The sequence below is a fragment of the Mauremys reevesii genome, linkage group 11, assembly GCF_016161935.1.
Source record: "Mauremys reevesii isolate NIE-2019 linkage group 11, ASM1616193v1, whole genome shotgun sequence".
In the NCBI taxonomy this organism is placed as follows: Eukaryota; Metazoa; Chordata; order Testudines; family Geoemydidae; genus Mauremys; species Mauremys reevesii.
This window is the reverse complement of record NC_052633.1, coordinates 67,401,223-67,425,909: the sequence shown is the minus strand read 5'-3', so window position 1 is coordinate 67,425,909 and position 24,687 is coordinate 67,401,223. Positions and strand designations below refer to the sequence as shown.

Genomic DNA, 24,687 nt, shown 5'->3' with positions numbered 1-24,687 from the left:
GGGTTTAAAACATTGTGGAGTATTGAGACTCTATCACTGGAACGATCACATATCTATTCATTAACAAAAACACAGTAAAAACAACGCCCAGAGAAAAGGGAAATTAACAAAGCCAGAAAATCCAATACAAGCACAATCTCCACTCTCAGGAAGATGTGAATTAAACATTCCAGGCAGTCGTATTCTTTGCCATTTTGTTTGCCATTTAGGCCCTGATCTGGCAAAGCACTTAAGCATATGCTTTGCTGAACAGGGAAGGAGTCAAGCTCATGCTTAAGTCCATCCCTGTTCAGCAAAGCAATGTTAACTGTGACTTCAATGGGACATAAGCATGTGCTTTTTTTTTTTTGTCCCATTGAAGTCACAGTTTAAAATTAAGCATGTGTTTAATTGCTTTGCTGAATAGCGTGAATCTAAGGACATGCTTGAGGTGAAGTGCTTTGCTCAATCAGGGCCTTAAATTATGAGCCTTCAAATCCTTATTTGTGTAAAGTCTGACTGATCATGTTGCCTACTCCCTTCCCAAGCCATGAATGCAGCTGCTAGGCATGGGGCAAGATTAAGGGAGCCTCTACAAGACTCCTTGTAGTCCACTGCAAGGATTTAGAGGAAGAGCTGGGCCAGTGGATGCATGATTAAAGCTCTTTACTCAAGAGCAGACATGTGATAACTCTGTGACCTGGTCAAATTCCCCTCTGTAGTATTAGTTAGAGAAGTTCTTCTGCTTCCTGATTTTCCTTACTAAAAACATCCAGGCAAACACAAAGAGTTGTGCAATGTATTGGCCCAGCATGGCTGCATTCTAGTGATGGGTGATAAATGATCCTTCTATAAACACAAGTCTGTAAAGTGTGTTGGGATCCCTCTGGATGAAAAGTGCTATGAAAACGTTAGATTATTAATATAACTGTAATGTGGCTCATTGTGTCATTAGATGTGGGGCCGAATAATTTATTTTTAACCAGTGAGCCTACACTATATGGCATATGCTTTGTAGCTTAAATGACTTAAAAGGAACGTACCAGTTCAATCCAAGAGTTTATACTGACTGTGATGGGGTCAACGCTTTCTACATAGTGCCACCAGTGTCTGGGTACAAACAGGACCTGAAATGAAGGGACACAGTCATCAGAATAGCAGCAGGAATCTTCCTTTTTCAAATACTGTAGCAAATGGTCTATTAAACCTCTAGTGTAACTGTAATATTTCCCTTATTTAAAAGGAAGTTGGAAGAGTATTCCCAGTCTGAAACAGTCAGGCAAAAATAATGGTAAAGTCTCATTAGCAAAGCACCATACTGTACCCAGAATCATTAAAAGCAAGCAAATGCTATTTGTATATATCTTTCATCCAAAGAGTTCAAACACGAATTCATTTCATCTGGAGGAAACAGCATGTTTTTTATGTAGATGGGCACAGAGAGGTTAAATGATTTGCCCAAGGTCACAGAAGAGGTTATCCAGGTCTACAATGAGGGGGTCTGACTTTAATTTCTCCCTCAAGCTCAGAGTATTCCATTGTCTCACAATGTCAGTATTTACTGTGTATGACAGCGGACACAGTCCTGTACTACCACTTATCCAAAATCCTCTTATCTGAAACAGGGTTGTAACCCCATAACTCTTTCAGTTAAGTGAGGTCCAGATGCATAAAAAGCTGCTAGCTGGCTTAGCAGGACTTTAGAGAAAGTCCTAACCATACCCTGCTGAGCAAGGACTCTTTGGTAGACTCTTCAGTTTAGCAGGCTTTCCAGTTTCTTTATAAAGACGGCCAAGCTGGTTTCCCCAGGAAGTCAGTATTCTAAAGTTCTTCTAGGTGATTAATAATGTGCAGCTCTAATTCTGGTGAATAACTATCCTTTTATTACACTTGTCAAATTTAGTAGACTATTTAAAAAATAAGATGCCCTAAAAAATCATGACTATCTAGTTTAGATCAGAGCTATATTACTATATTAGTGTGATATTTTTGACATAAAATTGATTTTAAACCTTGGCTTTTATGGTGCAAAGACATTAACGTTGTTTTGATGATATAGTACTAGCTTTATAGATTGCAGAACACTAGATTAACATAGGGTTATCAAGAACAGCATAAAAGACTGTTTCTGAACGGGTAAGAAAATGGTTGGACTATAGAGACAGTAAAAATATACACTTCAGGAAGGGGAAGAGCAGTAATGATTTTTATCTGAATTATAGCCAGTTTTTTTCTTGCTAGACACAAATTTCCTGTAAGAATGTCCTATCATCAAGATAACCACCTTTTCAGATAATACAGTACTGGGTTGACTAGAAAACTATGTGGAAAAAGACCAATGAGGCCCCCATTCTACAAACACTTACATACTCATTTAGCTTTATGTACATGAGTGGTCTCATTTAAGTCAATTAAGCACCTGCATAAATGTAGCATCAGGGCTTGTGAGCCTGGGTTAATTTTGGATGATGAGCTGAAATACAGCTCACAAATTTCCACTTAAAACAAGCGAAAGGCTATAGATGTTTGAGGGTCAAGAATATTCAGAAAGTAATCTTAACCTCATGCAGCTTACAGACCAGAGTAAGCGGATGATCTGAGCAAGAACAGATCGAATCACGCAGCTGTGAGCACAATGCATACTTGCCATTAAACAAGCCAAATGTTAAAATGTAGATGTGGTGCAGAAGTCCAAAGACATTACAGATCCCTCCAGTTGCTAGAGATGGATCACAATGGTGTTAACTCAGGGAAGTTCTATGGCCTATGTTATACAGGAGGTAACACTAGATGATAAGGTCCTCTCTGGTCTCAGAATCTATGAATATAGTACCCAGTTTTAGAGTATGAACTTGATCTACCAAAGTCAATAGCAAAACTCTAAGCACCCAATACTCATTTACACTAAGGCCACTTCACACCATCACTCAGGAGTGTAATTTATGCTTCCTTTATACTTCCAGAGCGGTGTGAATGAGCATCAGAATAAATGAGAAACAGGCCCTAAGGTCCAGGGTGAAATCCTGGCCCCATGATGTCAACAGTAAAACTCCTATTGACCAGGATTTCACTTTAAAAGTTCTGCTATATTAGCTGGTGACAGGAAGGGGGAATAGAGGGAAGAGGAAAGGATATAATAGTCTTAGACTTCTGTATGACATTTGACTTGGGGGTCACACTTGGGATTAGAGTAAAATAACTAGACCAATATAAAATTAACATGGCACACATGAAATGGATTTAAAGCTGGCTAACTGAGAGGTCTTAAATGTAATTGTAAATGGAGAATTGTCATTGAGAGGGTGTGTTTCTAGTAGGGTCCCACAGGAATCAGTTCTTGGCCTATGCTATTTAATGTTTTTATTAATAATTTTATGTTTTTTTCCCCATCACCAATGATAAAGTTGAAGATGACACAAAAATTGAGGGAGTGGTAAATAATAAAGGGGAGAGGCCACAAATACAGAGTTGTCTGGATCGCTTGGTAGGCTGACAGCAAGCAAATAATGGTGTGTTTTAATATGGCTACCTGTATACAGCCAAAGAACGTTGGCCATACTTACAGATTATTCCCATTTTACAGATGAGGAAAAAGAAGCACAGGGAGAAGTGACTTGTTCAACACCATGTAACAAATCAGTGGCAGAGCTAGGACTAGAACCCAGGTCTCCTGAGTACCAGGGAAAGGGTGATGGCAATGAAGCAAAAGCAAGATAACATACATTGGTAAGTGCAGAAATGCTTAAATACAAGGTGCTGTTTGGAGAAATGAATTGGATGTAAGGAACGGAAGGTTGTGAAGGCAGCCTGGCCTTTCGGTGTGGCTGGTCTCTGGTTGCAGGAGCAGAAGAGGGGATTTCATGTGCCATGACATCAAATGTAATAATTGTAAAGGATGTATATATCTGGAGCCAGCACTGTTTCCTTATAGAATTTATGGGGCAGCTACAAAGCTTTGACTGCAAGAGGAAAACTAGGAAACATAAATAAGAAACAGCGAGAACAGCTGGGTTTAGTAAGCATATGATCATTAAAATCAGAATTTATGCTAGCGAGAAATGTGAAATTATTAAAGGTGAATAGGCAAATCTTTAGGGAAGTTGCAAGACACAGCAAAAAAGTGATCACAGACAGCTGTGTGCAAAAAATAACCTGTATGGGGCTGTCCATAAATTATGTAACACATTTTTTGGTGATTTTCAAGACCCAGCCATCCCTTGTAACACTTTAACACTGAAACAAAACACACAAAATTAAGGACCCATCCACCCCTTAGTGCAGGGGTGCCCAACCTACAGCCCACAGGCCATACACGGCCCACCAGAGCATTTCATAAGGCCCGTGGCCTGCTTCAGCACAATATACTAACAGCTGATTCATTAGAGTTTTGTCATCAAGTTTACACACTTGTGTAAACTAAAATGATGTAAATAGACAGTACTGTACATAGGTTGTTTCTATCTAAACACAGACGAAACAAGAAGGATTTAAAATAGAAATCAATACAGGTGACTTTAAATCTTATTAAAATACGCTGAATCTGTTTGGCCCACGCAAGGTTGTGCTTAGGTTTAGATTGCCCTCCTGTGCAGGGGCGGCTCTAGAGCCCAGCGGGGCAAGCACCTGCCTGGGGCAGCCCTTTCCCAGGGGGGCGGCAGGCTGGGCCGGTGGACCTGCCGCAGTCATGCCTGCGGGAGGTCCACCGGAGCCCCGGGACGACTGGACCTGCCACAGGCATGACTGCGGACGGTTCGCTGGTCCCGCGGCTCGGCTGGACCTCCCGCAGGCATGACTGCGGCAGCTCAACCGGAGCCGCCGGACCAGCGAACCGTCCGCAGCTGCGGGAGGTCCAGCTGAGCCGCGCGACCAGCGGATCCTCCGCAGTCATGCCCGCGGCAGGTCCGCTGCTCCCGCGGCTCGGGGGCGCCTCCCGGGCATGATTGCTTGGGGCGGCCAAATTTGTAGAGCCGCCCCTGCTCCTGTGTAATAAGGTTGGGCACCATCTGCCCTAATGCGTTACATAAATTACGGACAGCCCCTAAGGGAACAAAACCGGCTGAACATGGGGAATATTTCAGATCGGAGAGAGAAATGGAGAGAGAGGGATTTTCATATGCCTAGTTTTACAGAAAGGAAAGCGATAACTTCATCAGATCTCCAAATGAAACAAAACAGAGTCGCATATCTTTGTGCTCCTTCAAAGTGGAGCATACATATTTAACATCTGAAAATCAATGGGAAACATGCTGGTAAACCACAGTGAAACTGAAGGAATAGGGGTAAATGTTTAGCGTACAGATCTACGGATGTTGGTGAAGGGTTAAGTCAAAAAGCAAAGCACAGACAGAATAATTTCAAGCTGAGAAAGAATTCGCTGTGGGCATGCTTTTCACTCATGCCACTTTTGTTGCAGGGGCTGGAAAAGAAAGATACAAAACTAAATAAACAATCAGATAGAAGCAACTCGGATAATTGTAATATTTTGGCTAGTGGATGGCAGATATGGCTCATCGCAGATAAAGGCAAACTAAGGCATTTGTACAAATCTCCTGAAAAAGAGAAAATGAAAGGGCAAAACATTAGAGCACAGATACAGAGATAACTTCTACAGAGTAAATGGAATGATGCAGAGGATTTGTATATCCAGAGCCACATAATGGGTTGGAACTTCTACTGAAACTTCCAATGCAAATGTAAGGTGCTGATAGTCTCTTTTTAAAGAAAACGCTGAGCTTCCCGAGGAGTGAAGTATGTATATGCAAGTAATCACTGCTTGTCACAAAGAGATATTTGGTAATCAGAAAGTGATGCACAGAAGAACTTGGGTGGTGAAGGTGGCAAAAAAATGTCTGCAACGGAATTTAAAAATTCCAAGGCCAGCTCAGCTTATTACAATGGTCTTCCCTCTCTGAGTGCACCCACTATTGCTGCAACTGTGGCAGATGCTGACAGAGCTATCCCGTTCTTGCATCCTTCAACAGAGCCTCTTAAAGAGTACGTCTGCACTGTAATAAAAAGACCCATGGCACAACCACGGCTGGCCCAGGACAGCTGACTTGGGATTGCAGATCTTAGGCTGCAGAGCTAAAAATGGCAGTGTAGACGCTTGGACTGGAGCCCGGGCTCTGAAAACTTTGAGGGGGTGTGGGTCTCATATCTACAATGTGATTTTTAGCCCCACAAGGCCAAGACAATTTGACCTAGGCTCTGAGACTACTTGTCCTGGTTTTTTATTGCCATGTAAATGTACTTTGGTAGGGCGGTGCACCACAAGGTTCTCCCGTCCTCCCATTCACAACAGCTTGGCTTGTCTCCACTTCTCACACACTGCAGGAGAACTGGGCTGCTATCACAGCTGCAGCAGTAGGCAGCAGCTACGAGGTAGGGGAGTCACCTTGAGCAGCCCCAGTGAAATACCGGGGAGGGGACAGCATGGTGGATCAAGAGGTACTAGGACCAGGGGATGGAAGGATTGATGGAATGGGAGGGAAGAGTATGTAGTTAGTAGATTTCCTTATTGATGGGTACAGGGAGGAGTGGAGCTGATGGATTTTTTGTCATGGGGAAGGTGATGGGTGATTCAGCCAGGGATTTTTCACATATTTTGCTGATTGAGGTGAAATTTTTTTTGAGGCAACCTATTCTGGCAGCTCATCATCGATAATGGCATAAATCCACTACCAGTTGCTCCACCTCGTCCAACTTTTCTGTACCAGATAGGCTTGTTCTGAGGTTTAACTGAACCAAGCAGATGCTCCACTGTGTTAGCATGAGCCCACTCCATAGCACTCTGAGAGGCTGATCTGCAGCCACATACACCGCTCCCCCAAAAGAGTTGTTTTATCCATGTTAATCAAACGCCTTCACCTCCGACACTTTTGGATTCTTCTTTAGTTAAAATCATTCAAACTCTGTTACAGCAAAATCCCTTTAAATATTTTAATATACCCTCTGAGCTTGAACATTTTACTGACTTTTAACAAGAGCTTGAATATATTATGTTTCCTGTGTTCCTGACTTGCTCTTTATTTTCAAGGGTATTTTATGTAGAGACAGGAATTTTGTTTATCAAGAATTTATCTGCTCTTGCTTCTTATTACTTGGGACCAATTCCTGAAGTGCTGTCGGTTTAAAAAGCTGGTTACTCAGGTAAAACCCTCATTGAAATCAGGGGGAGTTTTGCCTGCATAAGGGCTGGGTCAGAACAGAGTAAAGAGTTCACGACCTGGCCCCACCTGAAGTCACAGTGTTGTCTGGGATATTTTGTTATTTGTATTGCAGTAGGACCCAGGACCCCGAGTGATGGACCAGGACCACATTATGCTAGGTGTTGTACAAACAGAACAAAGACCTGCAAAGAACTTAGCACAATTACTGATTGTGGAAAGAGAGGCTGGTGTGAGGACATGTATACTGGTTGTTTACAATTTTAGCAGGAAGCCAGGCAGTAGGGGAGTTGGGAACTATTCTAGGCAGAAGCCCCACAATAAAGCAGAGGGAGAGAGAGAAAGACAGAGTGCTAGTGAGTCCTTATTCTGTTTTCCTTATTTTGATAAAAGCTCCTTCTTCAGTGTTGGAAGACAGTGCCTCTTTTTGTGATTCTTTACTATTGATCACATGACATGGGGGATGTAATGACAGGAGCACCACAGCCTGAGAAGTTAGGAGGAGGCAGTAACGGGAGGTGGGGTGAAGGGAAACAATGATCAATAATACTTAGCAATTATATACCATCTTAGAGCATTTTACAGGCATTAAATTAAACTTATTAGTCTGGAAGGAGTCCAGGGAAAAGGGAGAGGATGAAGGGAGAATAGGATGTGGCTCTGGCTTTTCTTTTTTTTAAAAGATTTTTATTTTTTTGGACACATTAAATCATCTCTGAACAAAGAAACCAGAACAGCAGCATTTTGGGTGAAAACACATAGGTTTGGTGAATGAATGCATCAGCAGTCACTCACGCACTTGTGATTCTCCCCTGTGGTACAATCAAGGAATGGCTAAGGCCACATTTTTAAAAACAGCCTCTCAATTTGCCCCTGAAATTTTGCAAATTTGCATGCAGTTGTCTGAGCTTGCAGTTTTGTGAATTCAGTCACTTGCAGATGCAAACACTAGCTTTGAGACCTCCAACTACCTGGTTGGCCCTCCAAACAGTGGGATGTCTCAGTGTTACCATGTGCATCCAAAATATATTGTGGATGCAAAATTGAAGGTTGCATTGAGGCTTTATTAGAAATTTAGCCCACAGCCACAAGTCATGTTTAAACTGAAGTCTTTTTAAAAAACTAATGCAGTCTTTATACAGCTAGTTAAATTGGGAATAGAATCCATTCTTCCAGTGATAAGGGGCACAAAATGTTATAATCAAAGCACATTGTACCAATATATAATTTCCCAATGTACTAATGAGGGATACTGCATTAAATTCTGCAAATGAGCATAGAAAATTGCTTATAGCAAACTGATGAAATTAAACACATTGGCCAGAAGGTGGCATTAGAAACATTAAGTTTATTTGATATTCATCGCTGCACTCAGCCTACATGCAGTTGCTTTCCTGAATACCCAAGAATACCTTTGTCTTTTAATTTTCAAGCCTGTACTGTTACAGTATCTAATCCCAAACACTTTCTAAGAAGGAGTGGAGATTACTATAAATTACCACAAAATAAATCTGATTGCAAATCCTAAAGTAATTGTATTAATTCCCATCTGAAAGAGAGAGACTGAGTGGATATCAAAGTCTTTATTATTTAGGGATCTTCTCCATCATTAATAATGGCATCCTTTTAGGTTATTCCTTCCTTCTCACTCAAACAATAAAGGTCCCAAGGCAGTAACCACCATCCTTGTGGCTGAGAAGTATTGGATGAGACTGCTCTAAGAGTCTGCTGTGGAATGGATGGAGGCACTTCCTCAGTACTCTCTCTCTCTCTCTCTGTGTAGGTGTGGGTGTGGGTGTGGTGTCTCTCTCTCTCTCTCTCTGGCACTGCGTACTACTGAGCTGACCCAAGACCTTTATTCTTCAAGATTAATTTGTAATTAGTTTAAGCCTAATTAATATCATATTATAGAGTCATTATCAAACTGAATCATTCAGACAGAGGTTATAAATGGCAATAGCAGTGCTTGGCACTGTAGATAATGCTATGCTAAATAAACACAGTTTTACTGAAATTAAGCAAAAAATAATAATTTAGTACCAAGCCTTCCTCCTCCACTTCCCCTTCCCACCCCTACTATTGCTGTAAGGAGGGCAAATGGCAAAACCATTCATTTTGTTTTTGGCACTGTTAACAGTTAACATAGTGTAAACTATTAATATGCTTTGCACACAATAAAATTACTTTGAAAAGGCCTAAGCTTTCTATTTTCAGGAGCACTTTACAAGAATGTGCATTGCTAAATGTAAGCAAATGGGTAACTAATGCAGTAAATGGCTGGAAGATGAAGCTAGACAAATTCAGACTGGAAATAAGGCATACACAGTTTTTAACGGTGAGAGTAATTAACCACTGGAACAATTTACCAAGGTTCGTGGTGGATTCTCGAAAAGGGACACTGGTGGCTCCGGTCAGCACCACTGACTGGGCCAATAAAAGTCTGGTTGGCGGTGCTACGGAGCTAAGACAGGCTAGTCCCTACCTCTCCTAGTTCTGCGCTGCGCCCTGGAAGTGGCCAGCTGGTCTGGCTCCTAGGCAGGGGGGCCATGGGGCTCTGCGCACTGCCCCCGCCCCGAACCCTGGCTCCGTGGACAATGGGAGCTGTGGGGGTGGAGCCTGTGGGTGAAAGCAGTGCGTAGAGCCACCTGCTGCACCTCTGCCTTGGAGCCAGACCTGCTGGCCGCTTCCAGGGTGCAGCGCAGAGTCAGGGCAGGCAGGAAGCCTGAGGAAAACCTGTGCCCCAGCCCTGAGCCCCCCACAACCCGGAGCCCCCTCCTACACCCCAAACCCCTCATCTCTGGCCCCACCTCAGAGCCCGCACCCCCAGATGGAGCCCTCATCCCCCCTGCACCCCAACCCCTTCCCCAGCCCAGAGCCCCCTCCCGCACCCTGAAATCCTCATTTCTGGCCCCATCCCGGAGACTGCACCCCCAGTTAGAGCCCTCACCCCCTCCTGCACCCCAACTCCCTGCCCCAGCCTAGTGAAAGTGAGTGAGCCACTGAGGGAGGGGGAATGTAGTGAGCGGGAGACAGGGCCTATGGGAAGGGGCGGGACAGGGGTGTGGCCTTGGGGAAGGGGTGGGGCTAAGCTGTTCAGTTTTGTGTGACTAGAAAGTTGGCAACCCTATTTGTGATGTTGAGCAACTCATTTATAGCTTGATTTTCAAAGACTGATTTATCAGTCCATCGGTTCCCTCATCACTAAAATAGGGTTACTAGTACTCAGACACCCTTGTAAAATGCTACACAGTCTTTCAATGAAGTGCACTATAAGTGCAAGCATTGTCATTATAAATACTCCACTGTTAAAGCAACAAGTTGGGCAAATGTTTCCATGGTGAAGGTTATTCCTCACCATCATAACATAAACACGTTTCTTTGTTAGCTCTGCCTACTCATTAATCAAGTACACTTCACACAACATCCAGGTTTCAGAGCAGCCAGGCTAGAGCACTGCTCTAGAAAGTTTCAAAAACAACCTTTTAAAGAAGAGGATATGTAAGTACTTGCAAGGACTTCTATAAAACTAGGCAGCCTTTTGAGCTAGTCCTCCAAATGTTTGGAGTTCTCTTTTAAAAGTCCGGAGAAACAATAATAGTGAACAAAGGAAGTTACTGTCGCCAGATAATTGTATTAAATCCCATGTGTACTGGGGAAGGGGAAAGCTGAGCTGTTGTCTTTTCCTAGCTCATGTTTAGCAGCATAAACTATTTACAGAAAGTTCCAAAATAACGTCAAGTCTAAGTGTGGGTGGTACCTGTCCTGGATTGAGTGTAACCACATGGGCCTGGGCTTTCCTGAACTGAGGATAGTGTCTCAGATCAGGGTTGACAACGTTGACTTTGCTGAATATGCTGGATTCCTCATAAGGGATCCTAGTGGGATAAAGGAAAGTGGTGTTGCTAGGTGGGAAAAGGTGCCATCTTTTCCTGAAAGGAGAGAGAAGATAAAAGTTGATTCAGTAAATGCCTCTTCTGATGGATGACTGAAGGCAATCACAAAATTTCCAATAAAACATAAATCTACCTGCTGTTTGCGTCTCCTACACAGTAAGAACGCATGCAGTTCCTACAGGCTGTTCTACTAAAAATAGTTTTAAAAAATTCTACACATATTTAACTTTACATTTATATTTAAGATTTACAGCTTCTCAACAATGAGTTTTGCAAGGGGAATAAAAAAAAGTAGTCTGTAGCTCTTCCATTTAGTTTCTCCTTCCTTCTACAGAGCACTTGAATAACCTACAAATACTCAGGGCAACGCGGCCCAGGGTCCCATCTCTGTCCCTCCCCCCGCCCCTGATCCTGAAAAAAACTCTACACTACAAAATTAAGTCGACTTAAGTTACATCGACACACAGCCACTATAGTAATTAAATGTTTTGCACGGTCACACTAACTCCTTCTGTCGGCGGTGCGCGTCCTAACCAGGAGTGCTTGCACCAATTTAACTGTCTGAGTCGGGTACTGACAGCTGGAGCCCTGGGCGGCAGGGCTCTGGCTGTCAGCTCGAACAGTCTCAAGTAAGCAACGCAGTGTCTACACCGACACCGCACCAACTTAACTACATCAACCTAAGTGCTACACCTCTTGAGGAGGTGGAATTAATAAGTCAGTGTAGTGGGCGGCTTACATCGGTGGGAGTAAAGTGTAAGTGTAGAGTCTTAGAGAGTTAGGCCTCAAAATGTTCACAACACCTGACATTTTCCCTATGAACCATGATCTCATGGATGAAGAACACATTTTCACTAGGTAAATATATTTTGATTCACTAATTGACTGTCTGCAATATCCCTGCATGCTATAAGTACAGGGCACTGTACATATATGATATTGATAGTAATAGGAGTACAATTTTGATATTCTACTACATGTTGTCATCTACGTTTCTTATATTCATTTGTTAATCACAAAGTTTGTTATTTAATTTACTAATCCATAATAACTTGATGGTCATCTACCATAGTTATGAGTATGGTATAAAGACATAAGTTAGATAGATATGTGAGGAGCAAGACAAGGTGCAAGAGGCAATATTTTTTATTGGATCAACGTCATTTGGTCAGAGAGAGACAAGCTTTTAAGCTACAGGTGTGGGAAAGGTACCGTGTCACAGCTAAATGCAAGATAGAACAGATTGTTTAGCATAAGTAGTTAGTAAATATTCTAAAGGGACCATTCAAAGTGGAGTGGCCCGTTAACACCTTTGCAGTCATATGACAAAAAAAGTGGGTTACAGATTGTTGTAATAAACCATAAATCCAGTGTCTCTGTTCAGTCCATGATTTGTACTGTCTAATAGAGTTATGAATTTAAGCTCCCAGACTCATCTTTTGAAAGTGTTGTGTAGGTTTTCTTTGACGATGAAGATTGATAGGTCAGATGCATAGTGATCTTCTTGTGAAAAGTGTTCACCCACAGGTGATAAAGTATTTTTGTTTTTTGTCATTTTCCTGTCTGAGTTCATTTGAGAGTGTAGAGAGTTTCACTCATAATAGTTGTTTTGGGGCATTTAGTGCACTGGAGGAGGCATTTGTAGGATCCATGGATCTTGAAAGGTGTGTTGTGGAAGGGTGTTGATCATTGTAGCAGTGGAGATACGCCTGCAGGTTTTCCATCTCTTATTATGACAGGGTCTGGTGCCACTTTGGATTATGGTATATCTACACTTTGGACTATGGTATATCTATGCTCTCCCATCGGCATAAAACCCCCCTACTACCTCAGTATTGTCAGTGTATCACACTGGGTAAGGGTCATGACATCTCTAGTAGCTAATCCAAATAGTGATAAGAGCCTACTACTGCTCCCACTTAATGGGATCTTAACTCTAGTAGTAGAGGACTATGCTTTAGAGTGCAAGGTCCCAAGCTCACTTCCTATCTGTGACCAGTGGTGCAGGTACTCCATCAGCATGCACCATGCTGTGCTGAACAAACAGGAGAGATGGACCATATCCCAAAGAGTTTACAATCTATTTAAACTGCACATGCTGCACTGAAAAAATGTTGAGTTTGCCAGACCTTGGAGCATCAGTTTTATGTATAATATAAATAAATCTTCTTACCAGGTAATTTCTGCATGTATTTTTCCATAAAGCTGAATGGCTAATACATGAGGCAAAGTAAACAGGCATATAAATAACAATTTATAAGGCGAATACATTACGTGATGGAAATAACTAGCAGTAGGAGTAATTAAAGTAATAGCCCAAATGGTGAATTTATGAAATGTTTTAAGAGTAGCCATCTAATCAATACAGCAGTGACCCGCACATTTATTGACACCATGGACTGGTAAAACAGAAGGCAGCACTTTGAAGCAAGGTTAAAACAATCTGTGCCGCTCCCCTCCTACTTCCAGATTCTGGCTGCTTCCCCACTTCTTGCTCCTCTCCTATTTTCATGCTACTCAGCTCTTTCTTACTTGCCTAGAGAATCTGGTTGTCAGTTCTAAGTCACAGATCTGAAAATGAGACATGAAGAAAGCCAAGTGGCACAAAACCAGAAGAGATGGGAACAGAAAAGTAGCCAGAACCAGAGAGATCAGCACAGATGGGAGTACCACAGGTTGCTGACATTTCTTGGTACAGATAATAAAAGCTACTGCTAAGCAGCTGGCATCAGAGAGAAATTTTCAGTATAAATAGTTAACCTATTTCCCAAAACTCAATGACAGTAATATTTTGCACAACCATAACACCCTAGGAAGGGACAAGTGAGTGACTAGCTTAGAAAGCCATAGGGCTCCAGGCCTGGGTTCTATGCAGGAAGGCAAGCGTTGTATGAGCAGGACCAAAATACAGCAGTGTAGCCTGTTAGCCTCTAAAGAAGCCAGTCTGAAACACATAAGAGGAAGCACGTGTTAGCAGCAAAGGGCTAGGGGTAGCTCAGTGGCTGTACTGGAGAGGCAGCACCACTAACTTCAGTGTAAGCCTGTTTTGGGAAATAAAGACTGAGTTGTTTGCCAGCCAGTTAAAAAGGCTTTACTGTCTCTGCTCTAAAGAGGCAAAGGATCCCCAAACTGTCTTAACATGCAGCCTCTTTGAAAGCTTTACGTTCTTCTTGTTCTGAGGAGGAAAAGGGCTTTGTTTCCAGTCTGCTTGAAGGTTTCATGCATATTCTGTCACAGGAAGGAGCAAGCAAACAGAACCAGGGACTTTGCTTTCCCAGAGAGAGAGGAAGTAATTTTGGGAAGGCAGACAAATCGGCAGAGCGGACCCAGAATTTTGTCCAACGTTCCATGCTGGAGACTGGAACTCCAAAGTGTATAAGCTATAACGGGGGTCGGCAACCTTTCAGAAGTGCTGTGCCGAGTCTTCATTTATTCACTCTGATTTAAGGTTTCGCGTGCCGGTAATATATTTTAACATTTTTAGAAGCTCTCTTTCTATAAGTCTATAATATATAACTAAACTATTGTTGTATTTCAAGTAAATAAGGTTTTTAAAATGTTTAAGAAGCTTCATTTAAAATTAAATTAAAATGAAGAGCCCCCCCGGACCGGTGGGCAGGACCTGGGCAGTGTGAGTGCCGCTGAAAATCAGCTTGTGTGCCGCCTTCGGCATGCGTGCCATAGGTTGCCTACCCCTGAGCTATAAGGACAACTGGGCGGCAATTCTGTGATGCAGATGATCTCCCAAACATGTACTACCTGGTTAGGACAGCACCAGGGCTGCTGCAAGGATGTTTCGTGTCCTAGGCGAAACTTCCACCTTGCGCCCTCCCAGCCCCGAGCCTCCCCCACCACGGCAGCTCCCCCCCTCCGCCCTGAGGCGCCCCCCTTGCGGCAGCTCCCCACCCTCACCCTTAGGCACCCCACCCCACCCCTGCTCCGCCCACGAGCACGGGCACCCCAAGCACGCCGTGGCTGCTTCACTTCTCCCGCCTCCCAGGCTTGCGGTGCCAATAAGCTTAGGCGCCACAAGCCTGGGAGGCGGGAGAAGTGAAGCAGCCACGGCGTGCTCAGGGAGGAGGCGGGGCACGGGTGAGCTGGGGCGTGGAGATCCCCTGCGTGCCGCCCCCCCGCTTACTTGCTGCAGGCGGCCCTCCCCGCGCTCCCCTGCCCCAGCTCCCTCCGCCTAAATGCCGCCGGCGACCAGGGCAGCCGAAGATCCGGCCGCCGTGGTCGCTGCCAAAGAAAATGGCGCCTCCCAAATGCCAGTACCCTAGGCGACCACCTAGGTTGCCTAAATGGTTGCACCGGCCTTGCACAGCACATAGTACCTCTGAAGTCAGTGGGACTGCTCATGGTAATAAGCACTGTGGTCAACAGTATTTGTTGAATTGGGCCCATTAAGCCTCCCACATGAGGCTCTCAAATCTCTTTACAAACATCTGTGAAAACACACCTGTGAGCTACGTATAACTAACCCTGTTTGAAAGATGCAGGACCACTGAGATAAAAGCCTTGCAGCAATGCAGAGCCAGAACTCCTGACTCCCAGGGCAGGTCTACACTAAGGGCGGAGGTCGAACTAGGGTACGCAAGTTCAGCTACGTGAATAGCGTAGCTGAATTCGAAGTACCCTAGTTCGAACTACTCACCCGTCCAGACGCCGCGGAATCGAAGTCCGCGGCTCCAAGGTCGACTCCGCCACCGCTGTTTGCAGTGGTGGAGTACCGGAGTCGACCGCGGCGCTTCCGGAGTTCGAACTATCGCATCCAGATTAGACGCGATAGTTCGAACTCCGAGAAGTCGAACTCACCGCATCGACCCGGCTGGTAAGTGTAGACTAGCCCCCAGTCTTGTGCCTTAGTCACAAGTTTATCCTTCCCAAAACAGTGATTTAATTAATCACATTAAAACCCCACTGGCAAGCTATTCTGCCCCACCCCCACAGTACACTGGAGTGCCTGACACAAGTATATACAAACTGCTTTGTTACTGGACAGTTGCTAACTGGGGTTGGGTTTAAGAGACATTTTGTTTTTTTAAGGAAACTAAAGCAAATACTTAAGGGAACGGGGAAGAAGAATTGCATGGAATTTGCAAATAGGAAGAATGAACAACAAAAAGACAGGCCCCAGATTTGAATGTCAAGCCTTGAAGTGTCCCTTTTAACTTTCCTCAGAGCTGGCTGCTCCTGTCCTCATGTTTCCCTTTTAAATGAATTCTAACAGGTGATTAGAGGCTTTAGCCTAGAGCTGCGGCTCTCAACCTTTCAAGACTACTGTACCCCTTTCAAGAGTGATTTGTCTTGCGTACCCCAAGTTTCATCTCACTTAAAAACTACTTGCCTACAAAATCAGACATAAAAATACAAAAAAGTGTCAACACACGATTACTGAAAAATTGCTGACTTTCTCATTTTTACCATACAACTATAAAATAAATCAATTGGAATAGAAATATTGTATTTATATTTCAGGGTACAGTATATAGAGCAGCATAAACAAGTCATTGTTTGTATGAAATTTTAGTTTGTACTGACTTTGCTAGTGCTTTTTATGTAGCCTGTTATAAAACTAAGCACATATCTAGATGAGTTGATGTACCCCCTGGAAGACCTCTGCATCCCTGGTTGAGAACCACTGGCCTAGATTAGTTTATTTCCATATTTTTTATTGCAAAACACAAAAAAGCCAAACAAACTTTCCTAAACCCATCCTGCTCAACTCATAACTATTGATGATTTAAAATATTTATTTATTTTAGATGTATAAAATAGGCCCAATACAACCAGTTTACTGTATAATTTACGACTGATTTAAAAAAAAAAAGGTAAACAAAAAGACTCTCCTTCCACAAACATAACAAAATGTAAATTACGCACCAAACCCTCAAACCTTTCATCGCTTCCCAAAGAAAAACGCTCAGCTGTGCTGGATCACTGAAGGCTTCAGAAAATGAAAATGGTTGACGAGCTAACAATTATAATACCTGAAGGCTGGTTTATAGTAAAAGTTGCTTCTGTAAATTCTGCACAAACATAAATATTTCTGGTTACCTTCCTTGTATCTGTAGTACTAAATTGCAGCCATAGGAATCCAAATGACAAGGAGTATTTGCTCCTGCTGAGCCAATCCACAATGTGCTCTCCTTTCCATTTCTTCCAGGGAAACCAAAATCAGACCACATTATATCCTGTTGCAGAGACAAAGTTATTGATGTGAGCGATGACATCTTATCATCCTTTGACTTCTGTGACCCTGTCCGCTTATGTTTCTCTTCTCTCATTACCCCTCTGATCACTCTTTCCTTTTCATCTTTTTTCTGTTCCCCTATTCCTCTCCATATAGGAATCCCACAAGCCTCAATCCATGGCCTGTTCCCCTTCTCCCTCTAAATCTTATCCCTGGGTGATCTCCTGTGACCTGATTCTTTATGCAGATGATTCAGAAATCTACCTCTCCATTCCTGCCCTGTCCCTATATATAAATATTTCTCCAACGCTAAGCTGAATTTCTTATTTTTCTTCCTAAACGCTCATCATCCTCCTGTCTCCATTCCTCTACCATCCCTCAGGCTCAGAATTCCTGGTTGAAAAATGTCAAAATCTGAAATTTCAACAAAAGAAAGGAATACCATTTTCATAAAATCTTCACTGTTTTATCAACCGGTTCCATGAGCTATGTGGCACCTTTGACTCCTCTCTCTTTCTTCCTAAACATCTTGTCACTACTTCCACCACGATTTCCAAAACATTCAGCCCTTCCTCTCTCTCCACTCCAGTGGCTAAAGCTTTTGTATCCTCCAGCCTCAATGTCTGAAAATTTCTCTTCCTTTTGTATAATGGGGCTAGTCCTGCTTCTGCATTTGCAGCCAGGGAGGCATCCTGGGCAGCTGATTCGATGCGGTTCTGCTGTAAAGGGAGATGGGGAAGGACAAAAGCATAACTGCTATGGAGGAGGGCAGCACAGGAATCCACCAGCGTTTGGATCCTCCCATCCTCCTTTCTTTGGTGCAAAAGGCATATGAGGATACACAGCGTGGTCGTGACCTGTAATGCATGGGCTTGGGTGGCTTTCCCTTGGATGGTTCTCCCTCGTTTGGGGCAAAGGATTCCCATCTACACCCCCAGCCTGCCCCCCCAGACCAGAGCGCACCTAAATAGTCTGGCTAGCTGCTGGGCAGGGGATTTGTCCATTAGAAAATATTTATCCTGAGGCAGGCAATATTGTCTAATGGGTAGAGTCCTAAACTGAGACTTAGGTGATCTGAATTCTATTCCTAGCTCTGCCCCTGGCTTGTTGGATGGTTTTGAACAAGTCTGTGCCACAGTTTCCCCATCTGTAAAATGGGGGTAATGATACCTCCTTTGTAAAGTGCTTTGAGATCTATAGATGAAAAGCAATATAGCTAGATAAAAGACGGTTACTCACCGTTGTAACTGTTGTTCTTCGAGATGTGTTGCTCATATCCATTTCATGTAGGTGTGCGTGCGCCGCATGCACGTTCGTCTGAGACTTTTACCCTAGCAACTCAGTGGGTCGGCTGGGCGCCCCCTGGAGTGGCGCCACTATGGCCGCGGATATATACCCCTGCCGACCCACCCACTCCTCAGTTCCTTCTTGCCGGCTACTCCGACAGTGGGGAAGGAGGGCGGGTGTGGAATGGATATGAGCAACACATCTCGAAGAACAACAGTTACAACGGTGAGTAACCGTCTTTTCTTCTTCGAGTGATTGCTCATATCCATTCCATGTAGGTGATTCCCAAACCTTACCTAGGCGGTGGGGTCGGAGTGAGACGTGGCTGAATGTAAAACTGCCGAGCCGAAGGCGGCATCGTCTCTAGACTGCTGCACCAGAGCGTAGTGCGAGGTAAACGTGTGTACCGATGACCAGGTTGCTGCCCTGCAGATCTCCTGGACCGGCACATACGCCAGGAAGGCGGCCGAGGAAGCCTGAGCTCCCGTGGAATGGGCCGTGAGGTGGCCCGCCGGAACATGGGCCAAGTCATAGCATGCGCGGATGCATGCTGTCAGCCACGAGGAAATCCTCTGAGTGGAGATAGGAAGGCCTTTCATATGGTCCGCTACTGCCACAAAAAGTTGAGGAGACTTATGAAAGGGCCTTGTGCGATCGATGTAGAAGGCAAGTGCCCTGCGGACATCTAGGGAATGTAAGCATTGCTCTCGGGGAGATGAGTGAGGCTTTGGGAAAAAGACCGGGAGGAAGATGTCCTGATTGGTATGAAAGGCCGAAACCACCTTAGGCAGAAAAGCGGGATGCGGCCGCAGCTGTACTTTGTCTTTATGAAAGACCGTGTAAGGAGGGTCTACAGTCAGGGCCCGAAGCTCGGAGACCCTCCGGGCCGAAGTAATGGCCACCAGAAAAACCGTCTTCCACGAAAGGTAGAAAAGAGAACAGGTTGCCAGCGGCTCAAAGGGCGGACCCATGAGTCTGTTCAGTACCAGATTGAGGTCCCAGGTAGGGGAGGGGTGACAGACCTAAGGGTAGAGGCGTTCCAGCCCCCTGCGGAACCTAATGACCACTGGGTGAGAAAACACCGAGTGTCCACCTTCGCCAGGGTGGAAAGTGGATATGGCCGCTAAGTGAACCTTCAGGGAAGATATAGCAAGGCTTTGTTGCTTAAGATACCATAGGTAGTCCAAGATGACAGGAACGGGAACCTCAGTGGGTACCGGAGTCCGTGACTCACACCATAACGAGAAGCGCTTCCACTTGGCCAAGTACGTCGACCGAGTGGAAGGTTTCCTGCTGCTGAGCAAGACGTGCTGCACAGGGGCGGAGCAGCGTAACTCAGAGGCATCTAGCCACGCAGGAGCCACGCCGTGAGGTGGAGAGCCGGGAGGTCCGGGTGGCGAAGAGTCCCGTGCTCCTGTGTTATAAGGTCCGGGCAGAGGGGGAGGGTGATCAGAGGGGACACCGAGAGGCTGAGCAACGTGGAGTACCACGGTTGCCTGGGCCATGCTGGGGCAATCAGGATCAGATGAGCCCTGTCCTGCCGGAGCTTATGGACCACTCGTGGCACAGGAAGGACCTGCTCAAGTGATCCGCGAGAGTGTTCCGAACTACCGGGAGAAAGGATGCCACCGGGTCGATCGCATGAGTTATGCAAAAGTCCCACAACTGGATGGCCTCTGTGCAAAGAGGGGAGGAGCGAGTCCCGCCCTGCTTGTTTATGTAGTACATGGCCGTTGTGTTGTCCATAAATACGGAGACACAATGGCTGGACAGAGACCTGCGGAACGCCTGGCAGGCTAGGCGAACCGCTCTGAGCTCCCGCACGTTTATGTGGAGGGAGAGCTCCTCTGGTGACCACAGGCCCTGGGTGCACAGATGGCCTAGGTGGGCTCCCCAGCCGAGAGAAGACGCGTCTGTCGTCAAGGACAGCGTGGGTTGGGGCGGGTGAAAGGGCAACCCCGCACCAACCGTGGAGGGGTTCAGCCACCAGTCGAGGGAACGAAGCGCAGTCGATGGAACGGTGACCAGAGTGTCCATCGAGTCTCTGGCCAGACGGTACACCGAATGTAACCACATTTGAAAAGGGCGGAGCTGAAGCCTGGCGTACTTGGTGACGTACGTACACGCCGCCATGTGTCCTAGCAGAGCGAGGCAAGTGCGGACCGAGGTTGTGGGGAAGGCCTGAAGGCTGCGAACGACGGATATCAATGCCAGGAACCTTGGGTGAGGGAGACAGGCCTTGTCCAGAGTGGAGTCCAAGGTTGCTCCTATGAAGTTCAGCCTCTGTGTGGGAACCAGGGTGGATTTGTCCACATTGAGCAGCAGGCCGAGGCTCGTGAACAGGTCCGATGCTATCCACACATTCTCCGCGACCTGTTCTCGGGAGGCCCCCTTGAGGAGCCAATCGTCCAGGTAGGGGAATACGTGGAGCCCTTGGCGACGGAGGTGGGCGGCCACCACTGCCATGCACTTCGTGAATACTCGAGGTGCTGTGGAGAGGCCAAAGGGAAGGACCGCAAACTGGAAATGGCGATGGCCCGCCACAAAGCGGAGGTATCGTCTGTGTGGAGGAAAGATGGCTATATGAAAGTAAGCGTCTTTCATGTCGAGGGCAGCATACTAGTCCCCGGGATCCAAGGAAGGGATAATGGTCCCTAGGGAGACCATGCGGAACTTTAACTTTACTAGGAATTTGTTGAGGTCGCGGAGGTCCAGGATCGGCCTGAGACTCCCTTTTGACTTTGGAATCAGAAAGTAACGGGAGTAAAACCCTGGTACCTCCTCTATCGCTCCGATATTGAGGAGCGTCTGGACCTCCTGCAAGAGGAGTTGCTTGTGAGAAGGGTCCCTGAAGAGGGACTGGGAGGGAGGGCGGAAAGGCGGGGTTGAAGCAAACTGGAGGTGGTATCCGTGCTTCACGGTGCATAGAACCCAGACATCTGAGGTCAAGAGGGACCACGCCGGGAAAAAATAAGAGAGGCGGTTGGAGAACAGGGGGGGGAAGGATCTGAGACAGGAAAAGGTATGCTGTCCCCGGGCGCGCCTTCAAAAGGACGACTTCGGGTCCGACTGCGGCTTAGAGGAGCCGCGATTCTGGCCAGACTGAGGGCCCGAATATCGCCTGCGGCCTCCGCGCCCTCGGCGTCTATTGAAATCCTGCCCTCGCCGAGGGACAGAGTACGGATGGAAATGCTGAGGGCGGTAGGTGCGCCGCTGGGTTACGGGAGTGTGCATACCCAGGTTGCGCATAGTGACCCTATTATCTTTTAAGTTCTGGAGTCTAGAGTCAGTTTTCTCTGAGAACAAGGCTTTCCCCTCAAAGGGCAAGTCCTGTAAGGTGTACTGAAGCTCGGGCGGAAGGTTGGAGGCTTGTAGCCAGGAGATGCGTCGCATGGTAACGCCGGCCGCCAAGGTCCTGGCTGTGGAATCCGCCGCGTCAAGGGAGGCCTGCAAGGAGGTCTTTGCCACCTTTTTCCCTTCTGTCAGGAAGGCTTTGTACTCCTGGCGGGAATCCGGGGGAAGCAAGTCCTGAAACTTGTCCATTTCCGCCCAGGTATTGAAGTCGTAGCGACTCAGCAGGGCATGTTGATTTGCTACACGCAGCTGCAGGGCGCCCGCCGAATAGACCTTACGGCCCAGGAGGTCCATACGTCTGGCCTCTTTAGATTTCGGGGCGGGGGCCGGCTGACCATGAAGCTCCTTGTCGTTGACCGACTGAACGACCAGAGAGGAGGGAGGCGGATGCATATAAAGGTACTCATACCCGCGGGATGGCACCATGTATTTCCGCTCGACTCCCTTTGCCGTCGGCAGAATAGAAGCTGGCGTTTGCCACAGCGTATCTGCCTTCGCCTGGATGGTCTTGATAAAGGGCAGAGCTACCCTGGTGGGTGCGTCTGCTGACAGAATGCTGCAGACCGGGTACTCGACCTCTGCGACCTCCTCCACCTGGAGGTTAATGTTAAGCGCAACTCGCCTGAGGAGGTCCTGATGCGCAGCAAGGTCCACTGGGGGTGGGCTCGTCAACGATGTGCCTGCCACCGCCTCATCCGGTGAGGAGAGGATGAAACACCGGGGGCAAGGACATCCTGGAGGAGCTCCTCCTGGTGAGGCTCCTGCTCCAGCTGCTCGGGTGAGATGGTGGTAGGAGGCAGCTGTGCATCCGTACCAGCTGGCGTAGGGCAACTTACGGTTGCCTCAGGGGCCCGATGTTCGGAACGGATGGTCTGCGATGGGACTATGGGAGCACCTTGGGCCTGGTGATAAGCCCAAGGTGTCCAAAAGGGCCACCGCTGAACTCCTTGTGATTCAGAGCGGGAGTCCTGGAATAAGCCCTCCGGCACATCTGCGTCTCAGTCTTGGGAGTATTGGCTACCCACCTGGGACGAAGCCGAGGGGTGTCGAGAAGGCCATGGTGGAGCAGATAGGCCTTGGGCCGACGTCCCCACTGATCTGGTGCTCTTCCGCACCGGGGAGCGGTGCCGTGAGGGACTCCGGTGCCGAGAACGGGTCCGGGAGGTCGACCGTGACCGAGAGCATCGGCGTCGAGAGAGGCTCCTGGTGGGGCGGTGCCGGGACCCCGAACGGTGCCGTGAGTAATAAGATGGTGACCGGGAACGGTGCCGCGAGTCCGACCGGCGTCTTGTCAAGGAGCGGTGCCGGGACTGCGAGCGGCGGGACGAACGCGAACGGTGCCGGGATCTGGAACGCCGATGGGACCGCGATCGGGAGCGGTGCCGGCCGGGGGCGCTGACTGACAGTGGATGGATCAGGGCCGGTTTTCCAATGGAGTGGATGACCCGCACCGACGGTGCCGGGGGTGGCAGCGGTGCCGCATCCGAGATCGCAATCAAGTCCCTCGCCACTTCACAGACCTCCGGCGTGGATGGGACGATCAACTCCACCACGGCAGGTGCCGGGGAGATAGGGGCCGGACTCGACTGTCTTTGGCGGACCGGAGTCGACAGCAACGGCTCCGCAGGCACTGCCATGGCTGCAGGCACCGGCTGGTGCGGTGGAACCGTGCCCTCGTGCCGCACTGCGGGCGATGCCGGGGCGGCAGGGGTCTTGGACTTCTTAGCTTGAGGTGAGAGCGAACGGCTCTGGCCTGACTTAGAAGCAGGCGCCCGGTGCCGAGGTGTAGTGGGCGCACCGGTGCGGCCCGGTGCCGAAGAGGCGCTCCTCGATTCTGAAGGGGGTGCGCTCGGTGCCGTGGAGGGGTTAGAGCCGCCTCCATGAGGAGTTGCTTAAGTCTAATGTCCCTCTCTTTCTTTGTACGAGGCTTGAACGACTTACAAATCGAGCACTTAGCCGATAAGTGCGACTCCCCCAGGCACTTCAAACAGGAGGAATGTGGATCCCCTGTAGGCATCGGGCGATGGCAAGCCGAGCACGGCTTGAATCCTGGGGAACCGGGCATGAGCTCCGGCCCCGGTGCCAGGAGGGCCTAAGCCCAGAGCCCGACTAACTAACTAAACTGTAAGTAAACAACTAAATGCTAACTATCTTATCTAAATTTAACAAATTCGAGAACTATGTACACAACAAGAATAAGAACTATAAGAGAATGCTAGGGAGGTGGAGGTCAGCACGCTGCACTCCACAGTTCCAACGACTGACATGGGCGGTAAGAAGGAACTGAGGAGTGGGTGGGTCGGCTGGGGTATATATCCGCGGCCATAGTGGCGCCACTCCAGGGGGCACCCAGCCGACCCACTGAGTTGCTAGGGTAAAAGTCTCCGACGAATGTGCATGCGGCGCGCGCACGCCTACATGGAATGGATATGAGCAATCACTCGAAGAAGAATAATTATTACTGCCATGACTCCATATTCTGGAATCTTTCAAAACAAATGAGGTACTGTTAGAGACATCTTGATTTTAAAAATATAATTAAAAAAAATACAAAAGCCTAATAAACATTTGTCAAAATCAGCAAGAAATAAAAACTGAAAAACTGCTCATAGAGCTTTCCACAGACACAAGATTTAAAATCCAATATAACTATTTCAGTGATAAAGTTAGTCATAATAACATCTCTACCCTTTAATCTCACACCTAAATAGTTTCTGTATTTTGTTACAATTTAAATGGAAAGATTGTGTGCACAATCAATATTAGATTTAAAAGAACTCTTTGAAAATGCTGCAGCCATAGTAAATACTTGAAGCGA

At 46.7% G+C, this 24,687-nt stretch overlaps 1 protein-coding gene across 3 annotated transcripts in view; it reads right to left on the bottom strand.

Annotated features, from left to right (window-relative positions):
• The window catches only part of HSPBAP1 (HSPB1 associated protein 1), a 67,397-nt gene that overhangs the window by 3,928 nt on the left and 38,782 nt on the right, over window positions 1–24,687 (bottom strand). For 2 of the 3 annotated variants that reach the window (XM_039494264.1, XM_039494266.1), the window contains exons 4-6: window positions 17,093–17,229; window positions 10,903–11,074; window positions 1,023–1,106 (exon numbers count right to left, since the gene is read on the bottom strand). In XM_039494264.1, coding sequence (XP_039350198.1) covers window positions 1,023–1,106; window positions 10,903–11,074; window positions 17,093–17,229 — 393 coding nt within the window. The remainder of the gene's footprint in view (window positions 1–1,022; window positions 1,107–10,902; window positions 11,075–17,092; window positions 17,230–24,687) is intronic. The other variant, XM_039494265.1, reaches the window with a different exon arrangement.